The sequence below is a fragment of the Bufo gargarizans genome, chromosome 7, assembly GCF_014858855.1.
Source record: "Bufo gargarizans isolate SCDJY-AF-19 chromosome 7, ASM1485885v1, whole genome shotgun sequence".
Lineage (NCBI taxonomy): Eukaryota > Metazoa > Chordata > Amphibia > Anura > Bufonidae > Bufo > Bufo gargarizans.
The window spans coordinates 60,946,310-60,966,157 of record NC_058086.1 but is presented as its reverse complement, the minus strand read 5'-3'; the positions used below and the strand labels follow the sequence as shown (position 1 = coordinate 60,966,157).

General features: G+C 45.8%; 1 protein-coding gene across 8 annotated transcripts in view; it reads right to left on the bottom strand.

Moving 5' to 3' along the window:
* Nucleotides 1-19,848, bottom strand: part of RASAL2 (RAS protein activator like 2) — a 281,186-nt gene that overhangs the window by 113,655 nt on the left and 147,683 nt on the right. The window contains exon 1 of one of the 8 annotated variants that reach the window (XM_044300546.1): nucleotides 8,400-8,641. The exons of the other annotated variants lie outside the window; for them this stretch is intronic. Coding sequence (XP_044156481.1) covers nucleotides 8,400-8,412 — 13 coding nt within the window. The 5' untranslated portion in view covers nucleotides 8,413-8,641. Of the gene's footprint in view, nucleotides 1-8,399; nucleotides 8,642-19,848 lie in introns of those variants that run through there. 8 annotated transcript variants of the gene reach the window in all.

Genomic DNA, 19,848 nt, shown 5'->3' with positions numbered 1-19,848 from the left:
CGATACACCCTGTTGAATAGTAAAGGTGCCTTCACACACGATGGAGAAATCCGCCATATAAAGACTTTGCCCATGTTATCCCGAGTTGAAAAGTGTCAATCGCTGCTCTGTGTTCTGCTGCATAAATCATGACGTGCCGCGGGTTTTTTTAAGCAGAATGTCTCCATTCTCTAGGATAGGGGGTGTTTGCAATCCACACAGAAATACCCACGTACAAATCCACACCAGTCTATTCTCTGGAGGTTTTTTCTGCCGTGTGTGAAGGCTACCTGCACACGGGTGTGAGTGAATGCACATAAGATCCGCAAATTTCCGTGTGGATTTATGTGCGTTTCTGCAGCCTATCCACACCAAAATCTGCAAATGTCTTATTCAGGATTTCTGATGTGGATTAGATGCGGCTTTGCAAAGGGTGAAATTCTCAGCAAAAACAGCAAACATAATTGACATGCTATTTTAATTTTAAATCCGCACGGCAGGTTGATTTCTGCACAGAAAAAAAAAAAAAAAAAAAGTGCGCGTGCGATTTTGTGTAATCTCATACACTTTGCTGGTTCTGTAATACGCTGCGGTTTTTCTGCACGGGAAACCGCAGGTATTTCCGCAATGTGTGCAGGTAGCCTAATGGTCCAGAGTTGTATTGACTACACTCCTCTTTAAGGGGCCCCCCGCACACCTGCTAATCTTCTGACATCTACCTAGACACGTAACCCTGCTGCTGAGAAAAGGATATGATGACTGACAGCAATGCTTTCTGAAGGCTGGATTACGTCCTGGCATGCAACTGAAAAGACCGCGGGGGGGACAGAGTAACTGGTTTTCCATCACCGCCTCACTTTTAAAGCCCCAGAAAGACTAGGGTGACATCTTTATAGGAAAGGTTACATAAACAACAACAACAACCCTGCCAAGCAAAAGGCTTCCAAAAGGGAAAAATAATTAAAAACAAAAAAAGCTAGACAAGAACATACTGTACATGTAGGTACACATAGGGGCCGTCAGGTGACGAACCAGTGACATAAAAGTCCAAAGACATACTCATAGGGACCTTAGATTGTGAGCCCCATTGGGGACAGTTGGTTGCTAAAGTCTGTAAAGCGCTGCGGAATATAGTAGCGCTATATAAGTGCATAAAATAAATAAATAAATAAAAATAAATAAAACTGCTGACTAAACAATAGTAAACTTTAGGGTATTTCCCATTCTTGCAAACCACAAATACAGTAGTGTGCATGAGGCCTTACTGAACAGAGGTCCAGTCCCCGAGGGCAACGGGGTTCTCCATTCTCCCAAACCTAGGCTGACAGAGGCATACACTTATCATAAGCACATACACGGGCCTAAAACACACATTGCATATGATCATGTGACGCATACGACTGGAATGACAGATCAGTCACAAATAACATTAAAATAAACAAATAAACGACAGTAAACAATAGACTGAACTATAATAAACACTAAACAAATAATAAACTATAATAAATACTAAACAAACATACGCTCTGGAGTCAGCACTTCCAACAGCAACAACAACAAACCCCAATAAATACCTTCTTCCCATGTGACATATCCAATTTCTAAGTGTGACACAAAGATATGTCTGAGGCAGCGGAGGGGAATGTCAGATATGCAGAGGTTATGTTTTACACCGCCATATTACGCGCAGTAGGCCGGCCCGATGTGCTGCCTGTTCCACGTAATGAGCCTCTTTTCCATTCGGCCTCTGCATTTCTTAAAGCTTATTCCCATGGTTTTCGGATGACAGACGAGATCCAGGAAACCTCCTAATTGACGGCGTTCTGCAGCGTAAGCCTGAAGCAGGTTCTTATGCAAGGTCCGCGGATCAAGTCTACGGCGAAACGCTCCCTCCGCACATTACACGGCGAGAAGAAAAAGCTCTTTGACTAACAGTAATAAGTGTATTACAAGCTTAACGCAATCGCCCATTTTCAAACACCTCAATTACAGAGATTATAGCACAATCCCCCTTAATGTCTGACTTCTAGACTTTTTTATTTATTTTTTTCCAATTATTGCACATCCGGGATAATCCTCCCATTTACTGCTCACCTGGCCCCAGTCCCGTTCCAGGCTCCATGAATCACCTTCTTGAAAGGATAGTAGAAGGATGGGCAGACATGACCCTTATTGTTCAGGGCTGGCACTGGAGAATGGAGGCAACCCTAAGCGGGTCACACCATGCGGGTGAGGAAGGGTTGATGGTAGGCTTACTCATGATGCCAGCGATTTAAAATAGAGTTAATTATTTATTTATTTATTAAAAAAAGGGCATTTTCTCAGAGGAAAGAAAAAAGTTCCCAGCAAATGTTCATCCCTGAGTCATCTTTTTATGTCAACTGGTCAGAAATTCCATTCTGCTGATTCCCAGTTACATGTGTGTCTGTCACCCAGCTATTCCAATCAATAAGGCTGCTATTATAACTGACTGGGGTTGTCACGTAACTTTTAAACACGACCTATCACCTCTCCCGAAATGCATGTTTTAGTAACTACTTGCATCCTCTTGTAATAATTCCAGAGCATCTCGTCTTATGACTTTGTTGTGCCATTACTTTATTATTCCTGCTAGAAATTGTGAATTAATTACTATCAGTTTGCAGTGAAGGCCCGGATAGGTGTTACCAGTTAGGGGGTAGTCCCTGCACAGTTTGACAATAGCAGGACTGATTTGAATAGTCCAATAATAAGGCCCCTCTCACACGAGCGAGTTTTCCACGCGGGTTCAAAGCGTGACGTGAGCGCATAGCATCCGCACTGAATCCTGACCCATTGATTTCAATGGGTCTGTGCACATGAGCGTTTTCATTCACGCATCAGTTCTGCGTTGAGTGAAAAGCGCAGCATGTTCTATATTCTGAGTTTTTCACGCAGCCCTGGTCCCATAGAAGTGAATGGGGCTGTGTGAAAATCGCATCGCATCCGCAAGCAAGTGCGTTTTTCACTCATGGTTGCTAAGAGATGTTGTTTGTAAACCTTCCGTTTTTTATCACGCGCGTGAAAAACGCATGGCATCCGGGCGGAAAAAACTGAGCGCAAACGCAGACAAAACTGACTGAACTTGCTTGCAAAATGGTGCGAGTTTCACTGAACGCATCCGGAGCCGATCCGTCACGCTTGTGTGAAAGAGGCCTAAAACACTGAGTATGCCTAATGCAGGGCCTGAATTTAAGGGCTCATGCACACAGCTGTAGACGTTTTTTGCGGTCCGAAAAATTGAGGATCCGCAAAACATGGATACCGGCCGTGTGTGTTTCGCATTTTCTATTTTTTTTGCAGGGCCCCATTGAAGTAAATGGGTCCACATCCAACCCGCGAAAAATGAGGATCGGATACGGATCGAAAATATTTGGATGTGCATGAGCTCTAAAGAACATCAAAAGAGAGAATCCCTCGAGTCTAGCTTAAAGGGCCAGGGCAGTTTCACCGCAATCACACGTACCACAAATGCAGCCTCTTCTTGTGCGGTGTCTTGGACTCTGCACTGAAGCCTCTGAAACCCCCTCACCATGGTATGGTCCAGAGCAGAGGAGAGGGGTTGGGGTCTTTACAGCAGAGTCCAAGACGCTGGACATGAAAGGTCTGCCTTCATGGTACTTGTGATTGCGGTATTGGGAGCATTAAGCACCCAGTGCAGCATGTTTAAACATATCCCATACCTCGCCCTTTTAGGAGCTCTAGGGGCCACCATAGTGGTTACCCAGCTTTTCCAGAAACAGACATACCAAAAAAAACTGCTCAGAAGAATCTAACAACCTGGGAGAAGCAGGTGATGAATGGTGTTCATTTTTACTGTTCACTGGTGAACAGTTTAAAAAAAAAAAAAAATTTTTTAAAAACATTGAAAAAATGTATTTTCAATGTTGTTTTTTTTTTTTTTAAGGGCTCTTTCACACTTGCGTTCTTTTCTTCCGGCATAGAGTTCCGTCGTCGGGGCTCTATGCCGGAAGAATACTGATCAGGATTAGGCCTCTTTCACACTACCGTTTTTTTTTCCGTTTTGCGGTCCGTTTTTTGCGTTCCGTATACGGTCCGTATACGGAACCATTCATTTCAATGGTTCCGCAAAAAAACGGAATGTGTTCCGTATGCATTCCGTTTCCGTATTTCCGTTTTTCCGTTCCGTTGAAAAGATAGAACATGTCCTATATTTGGCCGCAAATCACAGTCCGTGGCTCCATTCAAGTCAATGGGTCCGCAAAAAAAACGGAACACATACGGAAATGCATCCGTATGTCTTCCGTATCCGTTCCGTTTTTTGCGGAACCATCTATTGAAAATGTTATGCCCAGCCCAATTTTTTCTATGTAATTACTGTATACTGTATATGCCATACGGAAAAACGGAACGGAACAACGGAACCACAACGGAAGCAAAAAACGGAACAACGGATCCGTGAAAAACGGAACACAAAACACTGAATTCAACATACTGTAGTGTGAAAGAGGCCTTATCCTAATGCATTCTGAATGGAGTGAAATCCGTCCTTCAGGATGCATCAGGATGTCTTCCGTTCCGGAACGGAACGTTTTTTGGCCGCAGCAAATAGCGCAGCATGCTGCGCTTTTTGCTCCGGCCAAAAATCCGGAACACTTGCCGCAAGGCTGGATACGGAATGAATGCCCATTGAAAGGCATTGATCCGGCCTTAAGCTAAACGTCGTTTCGGCGCATTGCCGGATGCGACGTTTAGCTTTTTCTCAATGGTTACCATGGCTGCCGGGACGCTAAAGTCCTGGCAGCCATGGTAAAGTGTAGTGGGGAGCGGGGGAGCAGTATACTTACCGTCCGTGCGGCTCCCGGGGTGCTCCAGAGTGACGTCAGGGCGCGCCAAGCGCATGGATGACGTGATCCGCATGGGGCGCTCTGACGTCATTCTGGAGCGCCCCGGGAGCCGCGCGGACTGTAAGTATACCGCTCCCCCGCTCCTACTATGGCAACCAGGACTTTAATAGCGTCCTGGGTGCCATAGTAACACTGAAAGCATTTTGAAGACGGATCCGTCTTCAAATGCTTTCAGTACACTTGCGTTTTTCCGGATCCGGCGTGTAATTCCGGCAAGTGGAGTACACGCCGGATCCGGACAACGCAAGTGTGAAAGAGGCCTAACAAATACACTTTCACACTAGCGTTTTTCCTTTCCGGCATAGAGTTCCGTCACTGGGGCTCTAACCTGGAAAAGAACTGATCAGGCATATCCCCATGCATTCTGAATGGAGAGTAATCCGTTCAGGATGCATCAGGATGTCTTCAGTTCAGTCATTTTGACTGTTCAGGCAAAAGATAAAACTGCAGCATGCTACGGTTTTATCTCCGGCCAAAAAAACTGAAGACTTGCCTGAATGCCACATCCGGCATTTTTTCCATAGCAATGTATTAGTGTCGGATCCGTCCTTCCGGTCTGCGCATGTGCAGACTGAAAAAAAAAAAAGGTGAAAAAATAAATGCCGGATCCGTTTTTCCAGATGATACAGGAAAGACAGATCCGGTATTTCAATGCATTTTTCTGACTGATCAGGAATTTTTAAGCCTGATCAGTATCCTGATCAGTCTTACAAATGCCATCAGTTGGCATACGTTTTGCCGGATCACTCTGCCGCAAGTGTGAAAGTAGCCTTAGCCACTGTGATAAATGACGCAGCTTTAAGACTGTCTAAGGGCTCATGAACACAAATGTATTTGTTTTCCATGACTGTTCCGTTTCCGTATGCGGAACCATTCATTTAAATGGTTCCCAAAAAACTGAAGTTACTCCGTGTGCATTTAGTTTCCGTATGTCCGTTCCGAAAAAAAATAGAACATGTCCTATTATTGTCCGCATTACGGACAAGGATAGGACTGTTCTATTAGGGGTCAGCTGTTCCGTTCCGCAAAATACAGAATGCACACGGACGTCATCTGTATCTTTTTGAGGATCTGTGTTTTGCGGACCACAAAATACATACAGTCACGTGCATGAGCCCCAAAAGTTTACACTGTCTATTCAACTGGAGCAGTAAATCCGCCCCAATGTTACTCCACCTCAATGGAGTTGTCTCACCTCGAACATTAGTGGCATATCGCTAGAATGTGCCACCAATGTCAGATAGGCGAGGCTCCCAACTATCTCTAAAACGGAGTTCAGGAGAGCACACCGCCCATGCATGGCCACCATCTGTTCACTCCTATGGTAGCACCGAAAATAGTCGAGCGGGCGCCATTGACTTAAGTCCCATAGAAGTGAAAGCAGGGAGGTCGCGCATACGCGGTGCGCTCTCCTTCTCTAGAGATAGGTTCAGGCCCTGCGCCAATCTGACATTGGTGGCATAATCCTACCGATATACCACCAATGTTCGAGGTGCGGCAACCCCTTTAAGGCACTTTTTATTTGCTACATGTAGGTATAAGCCACTTACTCCCCTTCATACAATATCCAGAGAATCCCTGAGACCTGCCAGCTAAGGCCTCATGCACACGGCCGTTGTTTTGGTCCGCATCCGAGCCTCAGTTTCGGCGGCTCGGATGCGGGCCCATTCACTTTAATGGGGCCGCAAAAGATGCGGACAGCACACAGCTTCGTTCGGTGGTTCGGAAAAAAACAAAACAAAACTGTCCTATTCTTGTCTGCGTTTTGCGGACAAGAATAGGCAGTTATATTAATGGCTGTCCGTGCTGTTCCGCAAATTGCGGAATGCACACGGACACCATCCGTGTTTTGCGGACCGCAAAACACACAACGGTCGTGTGCATGAGGCCTAATCAGGAGACGCCAGAGGGCGATGAACACATAAAGGAAGTTAAAAGTGCCCATTGACAATAAAGTCATCGGATCAATACTTTTTAAAGGTCTATCAAACATTCCCGTATCCCTTTTATAGCATCTAAAATGCATCCAAAGTGCTTTTATTTGTTGCAAGTGATTAACGCAGAAACCAATTCTAAATTACAGAAAGTTAACAAAATGACTTTTGCTACGATTCAAACTTGTTTTTCCCCCGTTCAGGATATTCAGGATGTCTTCATTTACGCTGCTTTCAGACAAATATTTTGACTAAGGCTACTTTCACACTTGCGTTCAGAACGGATCCGTCTGCATTATATTGTAAAAAAATTCTAAGTGTGAAAGTAGCTTTAGGCTGTATTCACACGTCCGCAATGTGTTTTGCGGATACACGGAGACACGGATCCGCAAAACACGGAAAGCGGCAATGTGCTTTCCGCATTTTGCGGACCGCACATTGCCGACATAATAGAATATGCCTGTTCTTGTCCGCAATTGCGGACAAGAATAGGACATGTTCTATTTTTTTGCGGAAACGGAAGCACGGATGCGGAAGTGCGGATCCGCAAATGTGGATGCGGACAGCACATTCTGTCCCCATAGAGAATGAATGGGTCCACACCCTTTCCGCAAAATTGCGGAAAGGATGCGGACCCATTTTGCGGACGTGTGAATGGAGCCTTAGACGGATCCGTCCAGACTTTACATTGAAAGTCAATGGGGGACGGATCCGTTTGAAAATTGAGCCATATTGTGTCATATTCAAATGGATCCGCCCCGATTGACTTACATTGTAAGTCTGGACGGAGCCGTTTGCCTCCGCACGGCCAGGCGGACACCCGAACGCTGCAAGCAGCGTTCAGGTGTCCGCCTGCTGAGCGGAGCGGAGGACAAACGGTGCCAGACTGATGCATTCGGGGCCGCTTGTGAGAGCCTTTAAACGGAGCTCACAAGCGGACACCCGAACGCAAGTGTGAAAGTAGCCTAATGCTGGATGCTCAGTATTTCCTGGAGAACCTAAAGATGTACGTATGGTACCATAGGTCTACGACCAGGCTCGGACTGGCCCACAGGTGAACCCCCCGGTGGGCCCCTAGTCTCCCACCCCCTGCACAAGTGGCACATTACACAGTAGACTTACTGCACTGTATACATATATTCAGTGTACAGCACCTCCACCTGCCTATGTTCATATAGAAAACCTGATAGATTATTACAGAAACTCCCCAGTGTATTATTACAGACCCGATCAGAGCCGAGAGGAAAGCTGCCAGTGTCCTCTTCTCCCCAGGACCTACCTTCTCAAAGTTGCTGCAGGGACCCCCATAGTCAGTCATCTGGTAGCATCTGGCTGCTGTGTGAGCGGGTAATATGTGAATGTATCCATACGGTGGGCCCCCAAAATAAAATTTTACTGGTGGGCCCTAAGCATCCCAGTCTGAACACTGTCTACGACACTAAAACATGCCACCGTACGACCAGTGCTGATCTCCTTACAACCAGCAGGATATATACGGGAAGAAAGTCAAACCTTACAGAGTGATGTAATAAATTCCTGGGATCAGAAATCAGCTCCGGTTAGAAGGTAAAATGTCAGCCTGTGCCCCGCAGCCTCTTACCTGTGAACTGCATTTCATCCTGGGATCACATTGCAGGACATTGAGCAGAGTCACAAAAAGTTTCCAGCTCCTGCAATATTTGCTTTCCTGTTTGAGAACAACCTCACATTGAGGAATGCAGAAAAGCCAGAGTCCGAGCGCGTCCAACCCAATGAGATCCTCCACTTGCCACCTCCAGACAATGGCCGTCTCAGTGCACCCTGACGGAGTGTGATCCTCCCTGGGAAAGCTAGGCTGCAAACTCTCAGTGACATTCTAACAATGTGCCTGGCTCTTCCTCCTATCACCAGGGCGTGGGCTAGCTTTTGGGAGGTGTGGAAGGAGGGGGCAGGGGTGGGAGAAGCTCCAGGGAAATAAAACCTTCATTTTGTTAGGCCACATACTCCCCAGTGAGCGCAGATTTTTTTTTTCTGATTTGTTTTATACTTTTACATGGCGTTTTAGCGTCTCCGAATTGTGGATAACCCTATTCCTATCCTGAGATAGAGGAGTTTATATGCAGTCTATATTATTTGTTACATTTGTGGATATACATATATATATATATATATATATATATATATATATACACACACACACACCACATATTTCAGGGCATTTTTAGAAGTAATAATTTATATACTCCTTTTTATACTCCTATGACTTATTTATACACGTATGTATGTTTTTATTTTTAATGTGAATAGAATATAAACGGTTAACTATTTTTTGCGCTCTACATATTGCTAGATCTGGATCAGGATTTGTGTTGTGCGGTAAATTCGGGTTCAGTATAATGTCCGGAAGTTCTACATCTGAAATCCGGACACTTAGGGCTCCTTAAGACGGCTGTATGCTGTCCGCAAAAATACTGAATGCTATCAGTTTTTTTTTTTTTTTTTTTTGCAAAAACGGATAGCACTCAGTATTTTTGCGGACCCATAGACTTCAATGGCGCCATGTCCTGATTTTCACGGACAAGTATAGGACATTATTTGTTTTGCGGAACCGTGGAATAGAAAAGGGCCCCATAGAAGTAAATGGGTCAGCATCTTATCTGCAAAAAAACGGATCTGCATTTTTGCGGATAGCATACGGCCATCTGAATGAGGCCTTACACACAAAGCTACAATTTTTTTTATTTATTTTTTACACCGGTCTTTGTTCCCTGTCTGCGCAGCCGGAGGATTCGCCAAATTTACCACGAGGAGTGCGCCTCATCATAAACTCCTGTGCCTGGAGTAAAAACTAGTACAGCCCTTGACTGGAGTAGTTTCTATTCCACTTTTAAGCCTGTTTCCAGGTCTAAAAGATGGTAAATTTGCCAGAGCCGAAGTCGTAGCCCTGGCCCCCGCCCCCTCACATGTGGAGAGGACGCCATAAAAACGCACAGGCGTTTAAATGGCGCAAAAAGGTGTCTTGCAACATTCTTTTTGCCAAAAATTGGCATAAAAAGAAATGTACCAGATGAGACCTTTAAGGGGGGGTTTCTGGAACCTACAAATTAATGACCTATCCTCAGAATAGGTCAGCAATATCTGATCCGTGGGAGGACAACTCTCGGCAACTCCGCAGATCAGCCGTTTAAAGATGTTGCCTCGTCCTCTCCGTAGTATACCAAGCACAGCGCTGTACAGCCCAATCCCATTCACCTGAATCGGACGGCTGAACGTAGGCCACAGAACTGATGGATGAGACGTCACAGGCCGAGGAAAAGGCTGTGCCACTTGCCCAGCAGCTGATCAGCGGGGGTGTCGACAGCTGGACCTCCACTGATCCAATCCTGAGGTAGGGTCATCAATATTCAAAGGGGTTTTCCGAGATTTTAATATGGAGGACCTATCCTCTGATCATAAGGTCATCAGTATTAAAATCTCAGAAAACCCTTTAAGTCACGGAGAGAACCCCCTTTAAGCTAGGCCTACATGGTTACATCACAAGCAACAATCGCGAATGTGGTCGCAGTAATACATTCGACACAATAAAAACGAGGCACAGGAGTCGCTAAAAATCCAAGCATGGCACATTTTTCCAGACTTTCCAGCCAAAATGTACCCTTATCTAGAGGTGCAACTTCATTTCAGAAGAAATTGCACCAACTTTTGGTTGTAGCCCCCAAAGCAGCCTTAGCCTAAAGTCACTGTAATTAAAAGCAACCAATTTATTTCTATTTCATAGTAGAAATTATTGGAAAAAATTGTCCAGCAGGAAGATCCGTACCGGGCCTAGCAAACCTAAACCCAGCTGCTGCAGAACATCAAGTGGCTCTGTGCTCCACCTGAAGCTGGGTGGCAGAGAGCAGAAGACCGCTGATGTCTGGGATCTCTCAGCACCATTCATCTCTCTGTTTATTTGCATCTTTTGCACTGAAGGACTATACACATTGTGGGAAAGCGTTCCTTCGAGGGTCTCCCCTCCCCCCTCCTAATGACCAGTATTTCCCCCCAGCAGGAGGGAGCTGTCCTGCCACACACCCTCTGGGAAATCTCCATATAAACAGCATGCCGGACCCTGCAAGTAGATGGTCAGTGAACCATGCAGAGGGGGATCGTGGACAGGCTTTTATGCCTAGAGATGCATTCATCTTTGCACGATGAGGGTGATTGTTCTAGTGCACATTAAATTAGAGACCTCTACTGGTCAGTCACTACTGAGCTCAACAGGAGAAGTAGTACATAGACTGGGTGCCCCAGCGGGGACAGGCACTGATGTAGGAACAGCGTTGCGGAATATGTATGCGCTACAGGAGTAAAATAAAAATAAAAACTATTATTATTATATTATTATTAAACATAGACAAAATGTAAGTCCCTATGGGCTCCTACTATTCCCATCGCCAGTTGTCTCTTCCATGTGCTGTCAACACATGGATCTATACAAGTCAAGGGAGCCGGTCACACAACCGTTTTTACCAGATCCCTGTGCCAGGTTAAAAAAAAATCTTAGTGCAAGTCCTAGTCAAGTACAGGCGTGCGAAAAAGAAGAAAAAAAAACGGAAATGCACATGGAAGTCATCCCTGCATTATCCATGTTTCACAGATGGACATGGTCAGGTGAATAAGGCCTGCGCCAGCATTGAATGCATAGGATTTTATTACAGGGGCATATTTACTAAGACCGGCTTTTCATGCCGTAGGATCTAATTTAAGTGTGCGTCTCGTCATAAATTAGGCGCATCTATGGCAGTCCTTGTGCCTAATGAAAAAATGACTCCAGTCCCCCCCCACCCCATTTATGCCTTTTTCCAGTAAAATTTCTGTGGCCGGGACTCCCAGACACCCCCCTGTCCAGCCCAAAGGGGGGGGACCTGCACCTATCAGACATTGGGGGCATATCCTAACCCCTAATGTGATGGGAATATACCTTTAAACAAGACCTGTCACCCCCTCCTTAGGGTCCATTCACATGTCCGTGATGTATTGTGGATCCGGCCGGCACCCCCATAGAACTGCCTATTCTTGTCCACAATTGCGGACAAGAATAGGACATGTTATATTTTTTCCAGAGCTGCGGACCGGAAGATGGGGGGCGCGCTCCGGAAATGCGGATGCGAAGAGCACACTGTGTGGCCCACTGAGAATGAATGGGTCCGCAACCGTTCCGGATATTGCGGAACGGATGCGGACCCATTCCACGGACGTGTGAATGGAGCCTTACATGTCATTGTAATAACAATTCTGGAACACTAAACTTGAACCTCTATAATGTGAAATTCCTAGCAATTTGCAATGAAGGTCCAGCTGGGGGTTACCAGTTGGAAGTGTGTCCCTGCACAGTCTGACTGTGCAGGAACATCCCTCCAACTGGTAACAACCATCTGGACCTTCATTGCAAATTGCTAGTAATTCATTCATAGCTTTTTGCAGTAATAATGAAGGAATTACATAAAAGATTTAAAGAACAGATGCTGAGGAATTGCTATTACATGCAAATAGTTGCTCCAAGACTGAGAGATGAAGGGGTCTGTCCGTGCCCATAGCAGTTTCTGGGGCCTATAGGCACAACATATGTTGGAGTCTATGTCTCTCCCATTCATCCATACGTCTTATGCAAATATATACATGACGCTAGCGTGAACAAGCACAACATAAAGTCAACAGCTGACAGCACATGGTCCAGTGCCAGAAAATGATTCTTCTATCAGCACTGACGGCCTAAAGCTACAGCAACGTGTATTCAAACGCATATGTATGGAAAGGAGACTACTACATCCAGTCCCATCACATAACCCTACAGCCTCCTCGTGGCTGCTCATGGTTGATCTGTGATGGTTCTCCGTTTGGAGCAGTAGGTTGAAATGACAAATTACCGATATCTCTCTCTACTGTGTCCAAGTCCGGGTTCCCACTGAACAACTTTCCAACGACTGGACCTGATGATGACTCGAAAAAAAGGGCAGCAGATGAACTTTTTTACATATCTACCACTGGTCAGCCTATGTCTTACAAATGCACCGACGGTGGGCACAAAATGGTCTGAATTGGCCTTTTTAGGCTGTCGAAAGTCTCCAGTCTATGGCCAATTTTAGGCCAAAATCCTGCCACAGTCCATTCAATGCCAGGTCCTTCCATAACCAAAAGTCAAGCTGGCCATACACGTTGGATAAGCTTTGTCTGATCCTGCAGATATTGGTGGGACTGGTTGATCACCTGCATGACGGCCTCCAAACTCTCCCCCAACAGCAGATGGATTTCCACTGTCCAGTCCTTTTGCACTTCGGAAGATAAAACTCAACTGGCTATCTTTCCTCTAACCATTGAAGACACATGCATGCTCTGCCAAGCCTAGTCTGCATAGAGGGGTTCAGGAGGACAGTCTCGGGCCAACAGTATCTAATGTGTCTAAAAAAAAGAAAAAAAAAGTGTAGCTCCTGAGACCACATGGTAAAGGAGGGCTTCAGACATCTGCTCACATAGTGCGGTACTGTGTGGTGGCTGTTGGGCTGTAGGTTGGTGAAGCCCAGTGCCAAGGGGGCTCAATCTGACAAGCTGAGGTGCTGCTGGGTCCAGGGACGGCAGGGAAAATTCCCGTTATGCCGATGACCAGGGGGGCCACCCAAGCTCTCCTGATGGTCGCAGGCCAGGTATATAACGGCCACAGGTGCCCTCCTGAACTCAACTGTATTACTATCCCCATGACTGTGATACAGTTGCGGCAGTATTTTGTGCTGCACTATGGTATTGCTGGTCCAGCCTACTTCGGTTGTTCCTGCCTACTTTAGTTGGCCCGTCTTCTATCAATTTGGACCTACCTACAACATGAGGCCACCTTTAGTTTTTTTTTTTTTCCCAGGGCTGCTTTAAGTTCCCAATCCGCCCTTGGCTGGGTAACACCTCGTGCGGGAACTGTGTTACGGTGGCAGCTGTCGCCATATGGCGTTGCGCCGTGGTAGAGTAGGCGCCCGCTCGGAAGAGGCAACCTTGACGTGATCAAAATGTATACAAATGTCTCGTGTACAGTATCTGAATGATGGCGTCGTATACTATTAATTATGCTTAGAGGCGATGTGAATTATGCCGGGAGATCAATGTATAGCATGTGGACGTGAGCTCCATGTATCTAATGTGTATAACGCCCCCCACCATCCGAGCTTGAAACAAATCTTATCAAGATGGTCGGACGTCAGCCATTAGACCTCCTGACACACTTGAGTGATCACTCAAGTCCGGTTTCAAGTAACTCCCAATTTTGGGGCAGATTACTGCTTTTCGTCAACTGAAGGCACAAAGGGGTCTGTAAAAAGCTTTTATGGGCTGATTATAATATAATAGTGTACGCAGATAATCACAGTCCATGATAAAGTCGTCAACGGGTCGGACGCTTCAATTTGTTTGCAAATGAGCTACAAACCAAAACCTGCGCAGGTTATCTGGGTCTAGGAAGCCGTGTTTTGTCAGCACCTTATCAGTAAGATAAGGACACGGAGCGCGGCCGGCTCTGCTAGAACAGCATCGATTTCACACTACTAGACGCTCAGAAACTCCGCCATTTATGGCCTATTATAATGTGAAGGCACCTATTCTATAGCGGGATGATCTAATAAGAGGGCCATGAGGTGCATTTACACCAACAGATCATCTGACCAATTTCTGTCCAATTAGAGCAATAGTTGATTTCTGCCAGATAATCTGTCGGTGTAAACGCAGATAATCTGACCACTCTGATCAATGATGGGTCTGACGGATAATCGATCCGCCATCACTGGGGCCTGATGTAGCTATATTTGTACAGGATTTAAGAAAATGAAAACAAAAAAACATGTCTCCTTTCTTGGGAAAAACAGCACCGCTCCAGTCTATAGGCTCTATCTGATACTGCCGTAAGTGGAGCGGAGCTGCAATACCACATACAACCTGTGGACAGGTGTGGAGCTGTTTTTGCCATTTAAAAAGCAAAAAAAAAACTGGAGCGTATGTCCCCGGCAGCAGCTTGACTGGTTTAAAATAATATGCAATGTAAAGCAGGTCTTCTGCCAGCAGCCACCTATACACAAGTACGCTGGGCTCGGCCAAGTATGCATGTGTGTCCAAATAGTGAGAGGGAGGTCAATGCTAGACACCTCTGGTGGAGGCTTATCTCCCACGATATCAAGGGACCAGGCATGATGAAATGTAAAGGGGCTGTGCCAAGTCTGCAAGTTATCCCCTATACACTCTGCTATCTCCGACGTCCCATCAGACTACGGGAACACTGTTCTCTGGATCCTGGGGGGGCCCCCAATGGTCAGACCCCCCGCAATCATTTAGTTATCCCCTATCCACATGACTCTGCCATCACCAGGAGCATTATACAGAATGAATGGAGCACCAGGAGGCATGTCCATCCTGCCACTCCATCCAATTGGGCTGTGAGACCCCCGTTCTCTGAATACTGGGGGGTCCTGGCGGTCAGAACTTCAGCAATCAGTTAGTTATCCCCTATCCACATCTCTGAAAAGTCCTATACAGAATAAATGGAGCACCAGGGGGGCATGTCCCTCCTGTTGCACCAACTGATTGGGCTATGGGACCCCCGTTCTTGGGATCCTAGAGGGTCCCAGCAGTTCCACGCCCAGCAATCATTTAGTTATCACCTATGCACAGGACCCTGCTATCTCCGGGAGTCCCATACAGAATGAATGGAGCACCAGGGGGCATGTCCTTTCTGCCGCTCCATCCATTTGGGCTATAGAACCCCTATTCTCTGGAACCTGGGGGGACCCATCGGCCAGACGCTCAGCGATCACTTAGTTATCCCCTATCCTGTGACTGGGGGATGACTTGCCCACTTGGCGCAACATGCCCGATCCTTCACATCTGCCATCAGAGGAGAGTCGAGACACCTGCATCACCCTTGGTTGATGTCCACCTTATAAATTGGGCGATTTCATCCGTAAATATCTACAATTATAACGCATCACCCCAAGATGGAGGTCAGATTCCGGACACCAGCCTATGTGTCTATGTATTACTATAAATGCCTTTAATCCGGCATCCAGTAATCCAGAAATTCTGATAATCCAGCAGTGTACTGGGAAGTTTCATGAGTCTTCTGTCCCATGAACATCTGATAATCCACAATATAAGATAATAAGGCACTATCAGGTCGCTGACCACGTACACACCTGGGGCCATTCTAACAAACACAATGGCTGCCTCCAGGCGACCTTTCATCAGCGTGCTCCCTTTTAGCCGTCACACAAATATGCCAATAGCGGTTTGCCAGTATCGTAATAGTGCCGTAACTATAAAGAAAAAAACTAAAAAGGGGATTTTTTTATTTTTTTTTGCTTTTTCTCCAGAAATAGCGCCCCTCTGGTCTGGTGGCTATTCCTGGTAGTGCATCTCAGCTCCTTTCGCCCGTCGTATCAGTAAAACATGCATAAAGACATGACTACACCTTACGTATTCCATATACTGTCTAAAATAATTAGAAAAAGTAGTGTAAAGCTATGGACAGAGTCCAGGGTAAGGCCAATCTTGGCACAATGCATGCCCCCACATCTATGCCCACCCTCGCTGAGCTCAATGAACAATGCCAGCCCTGCCAGTTCATTCTGCCCACTGCATTCCATATAGGTCAAAGCTTCTGTGTGACAATAGGACTGTTGCTAATTGCAAACCGTTTAATGCAGAGCTCACCCACGTAGCGCACGCTCCCCCCTCCGTCGAGAGGCAGGGAACAAAACACAAAAACAATGTTTTTATCCCCAAACCTCTTAAGGGAGCGCTGCCTGCATTACCTCAGAGACCTGCCACATGCTAGACATGACGCATTTTACCGTATAGATACCAGCCTGATAACCACCCCTAGTATTGCCTCCATTGTAGGCTTCTTTGACCGTTTCTTCTGCATCATCATTAAGTACTTGTTATATTTTTACAGAAAAGTTATATTTTTTGTTTTTTTGCGTTTTCGTTTTGCGCTCCCTGCCTTCCCAGAGCCATACCTTTTTTATTTGTCTGTTCACGTAGCCATATAAGGGCTTGTTTTTTGCAGGACAAGTTGTACTTTCCAACGCCACCATTTAATATTGCATATGATGTAGTGGGAAGCAGGAAAATAATTCCAAATGGGGTGAAATTGCGAGAGAAAAAAAAAAGCTATTTCACCACAGTTTCATGGTTTTTTTTTATGTGCGATGAAACTGACCGGTTACTTTTAGTCTACAGGTCAGTACGAATCCAGCGATACCTTATATGTATAGTTTTTCTTTTGTTTTGATAGAAAAATAAAAATTTAAAGTGGGAAAAAAGAAATCTGTTTTATTTTTTTGTCGCCATATTCTGACCGCTAGAATTTTTTTGTAATTATGTATATGGAGTTGTGCGGGGGCTCATTTATTGCGGGGCGGTCTGAACTTTTCATTGATACCATTCTGGGGTGTGTATGACTTTTTGATCACTTATTATAAATTTTTTTGTAGAAAATGAAGCGACCAAAAACGGAAAATTGGCCATTTGGACGCTTTTTTTCGTTTTGATGTTTGCCGTATGGGGAATATATTTTTTTTACTATGGGTGTTTTTGCACATCGCGACACCCGTGATGTGTATTTTTTTTTTATTTTGGGAAAAGGATGGTAATTTTAATTTGAACATTTTTTATTTTATTTTTTACACTTTTTTAAAGTTCCCATAGGAAACTATATCAATCATCCGATTGCTATGATCATAGACTCCGATGCACTTGCATTGGAATCTATGATGATTTTACTAGTTTCCTATTACAGGCAAGGGCGCCATAGGAAATACTATGCAGCAGCCTCCTCTCATTCACAAAGACAGGGGCTGCTGCTTACACGCTCTGGCTCCTCTAATCGCCACACGGGGGAGCCGGAGCACCACCTAAAGCACTGCCGGTTGGGGACATGAGACGCGGGTGTCTGCTGTAAGAAGCAGGCGGCCACCTGCAGCTATGGTGCCCGCAGCGCTCAGGAGCGGGCGTAGTCTTTAAAGACCCGGCCAAAGCCGTAATATTACGGCGCTGGGGGTGAAGGGGTTAAAGGGGTTCTCCCATGATTAATGTAAAAAAATAAACCATACATCACATAGTACATGACAATCTCTTACTAACAAAGCTAGAACCAGCCCTGTACCTCACATAGATCCAGAGATCTCCCCATCCATTACCCCAATTGTTTTGCTACATTTACATCAAGCTGGCAGCTCAGGAGGCGTGTCCTTTCCGCGGCAGCTCAGGAGGCGTGTCCTTTCCGCGGCAGCTCAGGAGGCGTGTCCTCTCCGCGGCAGCTCAGGAGGCGTGTCCTCTCCGCGGCAGCTCAGGAGGCGTGTCCTCTCCGCGGCAGCTCAGGAGGCTAAAACTCTCCCTATCTCAGCTCTCTCCCTATCTCAGCTAAAACAAACCAATAGCAGATCTTGGGGAGACCAACTACAAAAAAAATACTGCGGAGCCTCACTTAGGAGTCTGAACGCAGCAATCCAAAGTACGTATGACTACGTACTAAGGAGGCAGCTGATGGAACTGAGCATGTGCGTCCACTTCAGCGAGGTGGACAGAGAAATAAGAAAAACAGCACACAGCAGGTGGCGCTAACTAAAACAAAGGCTAACCTTGGGCAGACCAACTACTAAAAAATACTGTGGAGCCCCATTAAGGAGTCTAAACGCAGCCATCCAAAGTACCCATCACAGCTAAGGAGCCAGCTGAAAGATGGAACTGAGCATGTGCGTCCACCTCAGTGAGGTGGACAGAGAAATATGAAATATGAAAGAGAGCAAACAGCAGGTGGCGCTATTCAGACAACGTTTATTGAATAACTTAGTGGCTAGTAACATACGGTCCAGTGAGGCTGCATCTCAACGGTCCTGCTCGTAGGAACAATAAAAACATGAAAAACTGTCAAGAGCGCTGACAAATTTAAAAAGGGAAGATATTTATTGTATAAAATAGGAAAATAGGCAACGCGTTTTAATACAGAAGCTACATCTTTATCAGGCCATAAATCGCATCAAACTAGGCCACACTTATCAGGAAGAGAGGGGGAAAGGGACAAGAGGGGAGGAGAAAGGGAGGGGGCCCAACAACAACAAAAAAAACGCACAGAAACATACATGTAAAAATTACACGTAAAGGGTACACTCGTGTAATAATGCACAATGACATTCACATCTGCCCTGGAGCCTCTGTCGCAGAGTGCATCAAAAATGGCGGAGAGAAAGGTTCTGCATGCTGGACTTCTTTCTCTACAAAAAAATAAATAAACGCTTTCTGGACTGAAAACCGGATTCCATTATAGTCAATGGGTTCTGTTTGGCTCTGTCTGGGTCAGCCGAAACTGGCGCTTCCGTTATTTTTGTTTGTTTTGCTCCTATAACAGAAACAGAGCTGATGTGATGATGATAGTCCTTCAAAAAAATAATCGATAGGGAACTGTTCCCCAGTGGTGGTCGATTTAAAACTGGAGGCTCTGGGGGTCATTTACAAATAATTTTAAGCCAGCTTTTGGGGGGGGGGGGGGGGGGGAGAATCGTTGCAAGTTCCCTTTTTAACCAGCAATTGGGCGGGACGGGAAATTTACTAATGTCTGCCTAGAGACAGGCGTACATCTTGACGAAAAACTACTCCAGGCTGGGGCTGGCGCGGTTTTTTCGCCGGGTGCACAGCTACTCTAGATTAGCCAAATTTATGATAAGGCGCACACCTCGTCAGAGATTAGGCTAATACTCGGGCTGCGCAAGGGGAAACTAAGAACGTTGTGAAATCGCCTGCTGGATACGGAGAACTCCGGTGGTCTGCTCCTCCGAGGTGACCACACACGTGTTAACCTAGCCTACAAAACTCTCTATGGTGGGGCCGTTTGGGATAGGCACGTCAAGTATGCAACCCATACCAACTAAATAGGCGAACGCGACTCTACTTTAGAAGAACACTAACGGGTTACATTCCATCAGGTGGCGCCCAAACTTTTTGTTACACAAGCCTGGTCTTATCAGTGCATGCAGGGTTAATCCCAAAACAATGCAGTCGCC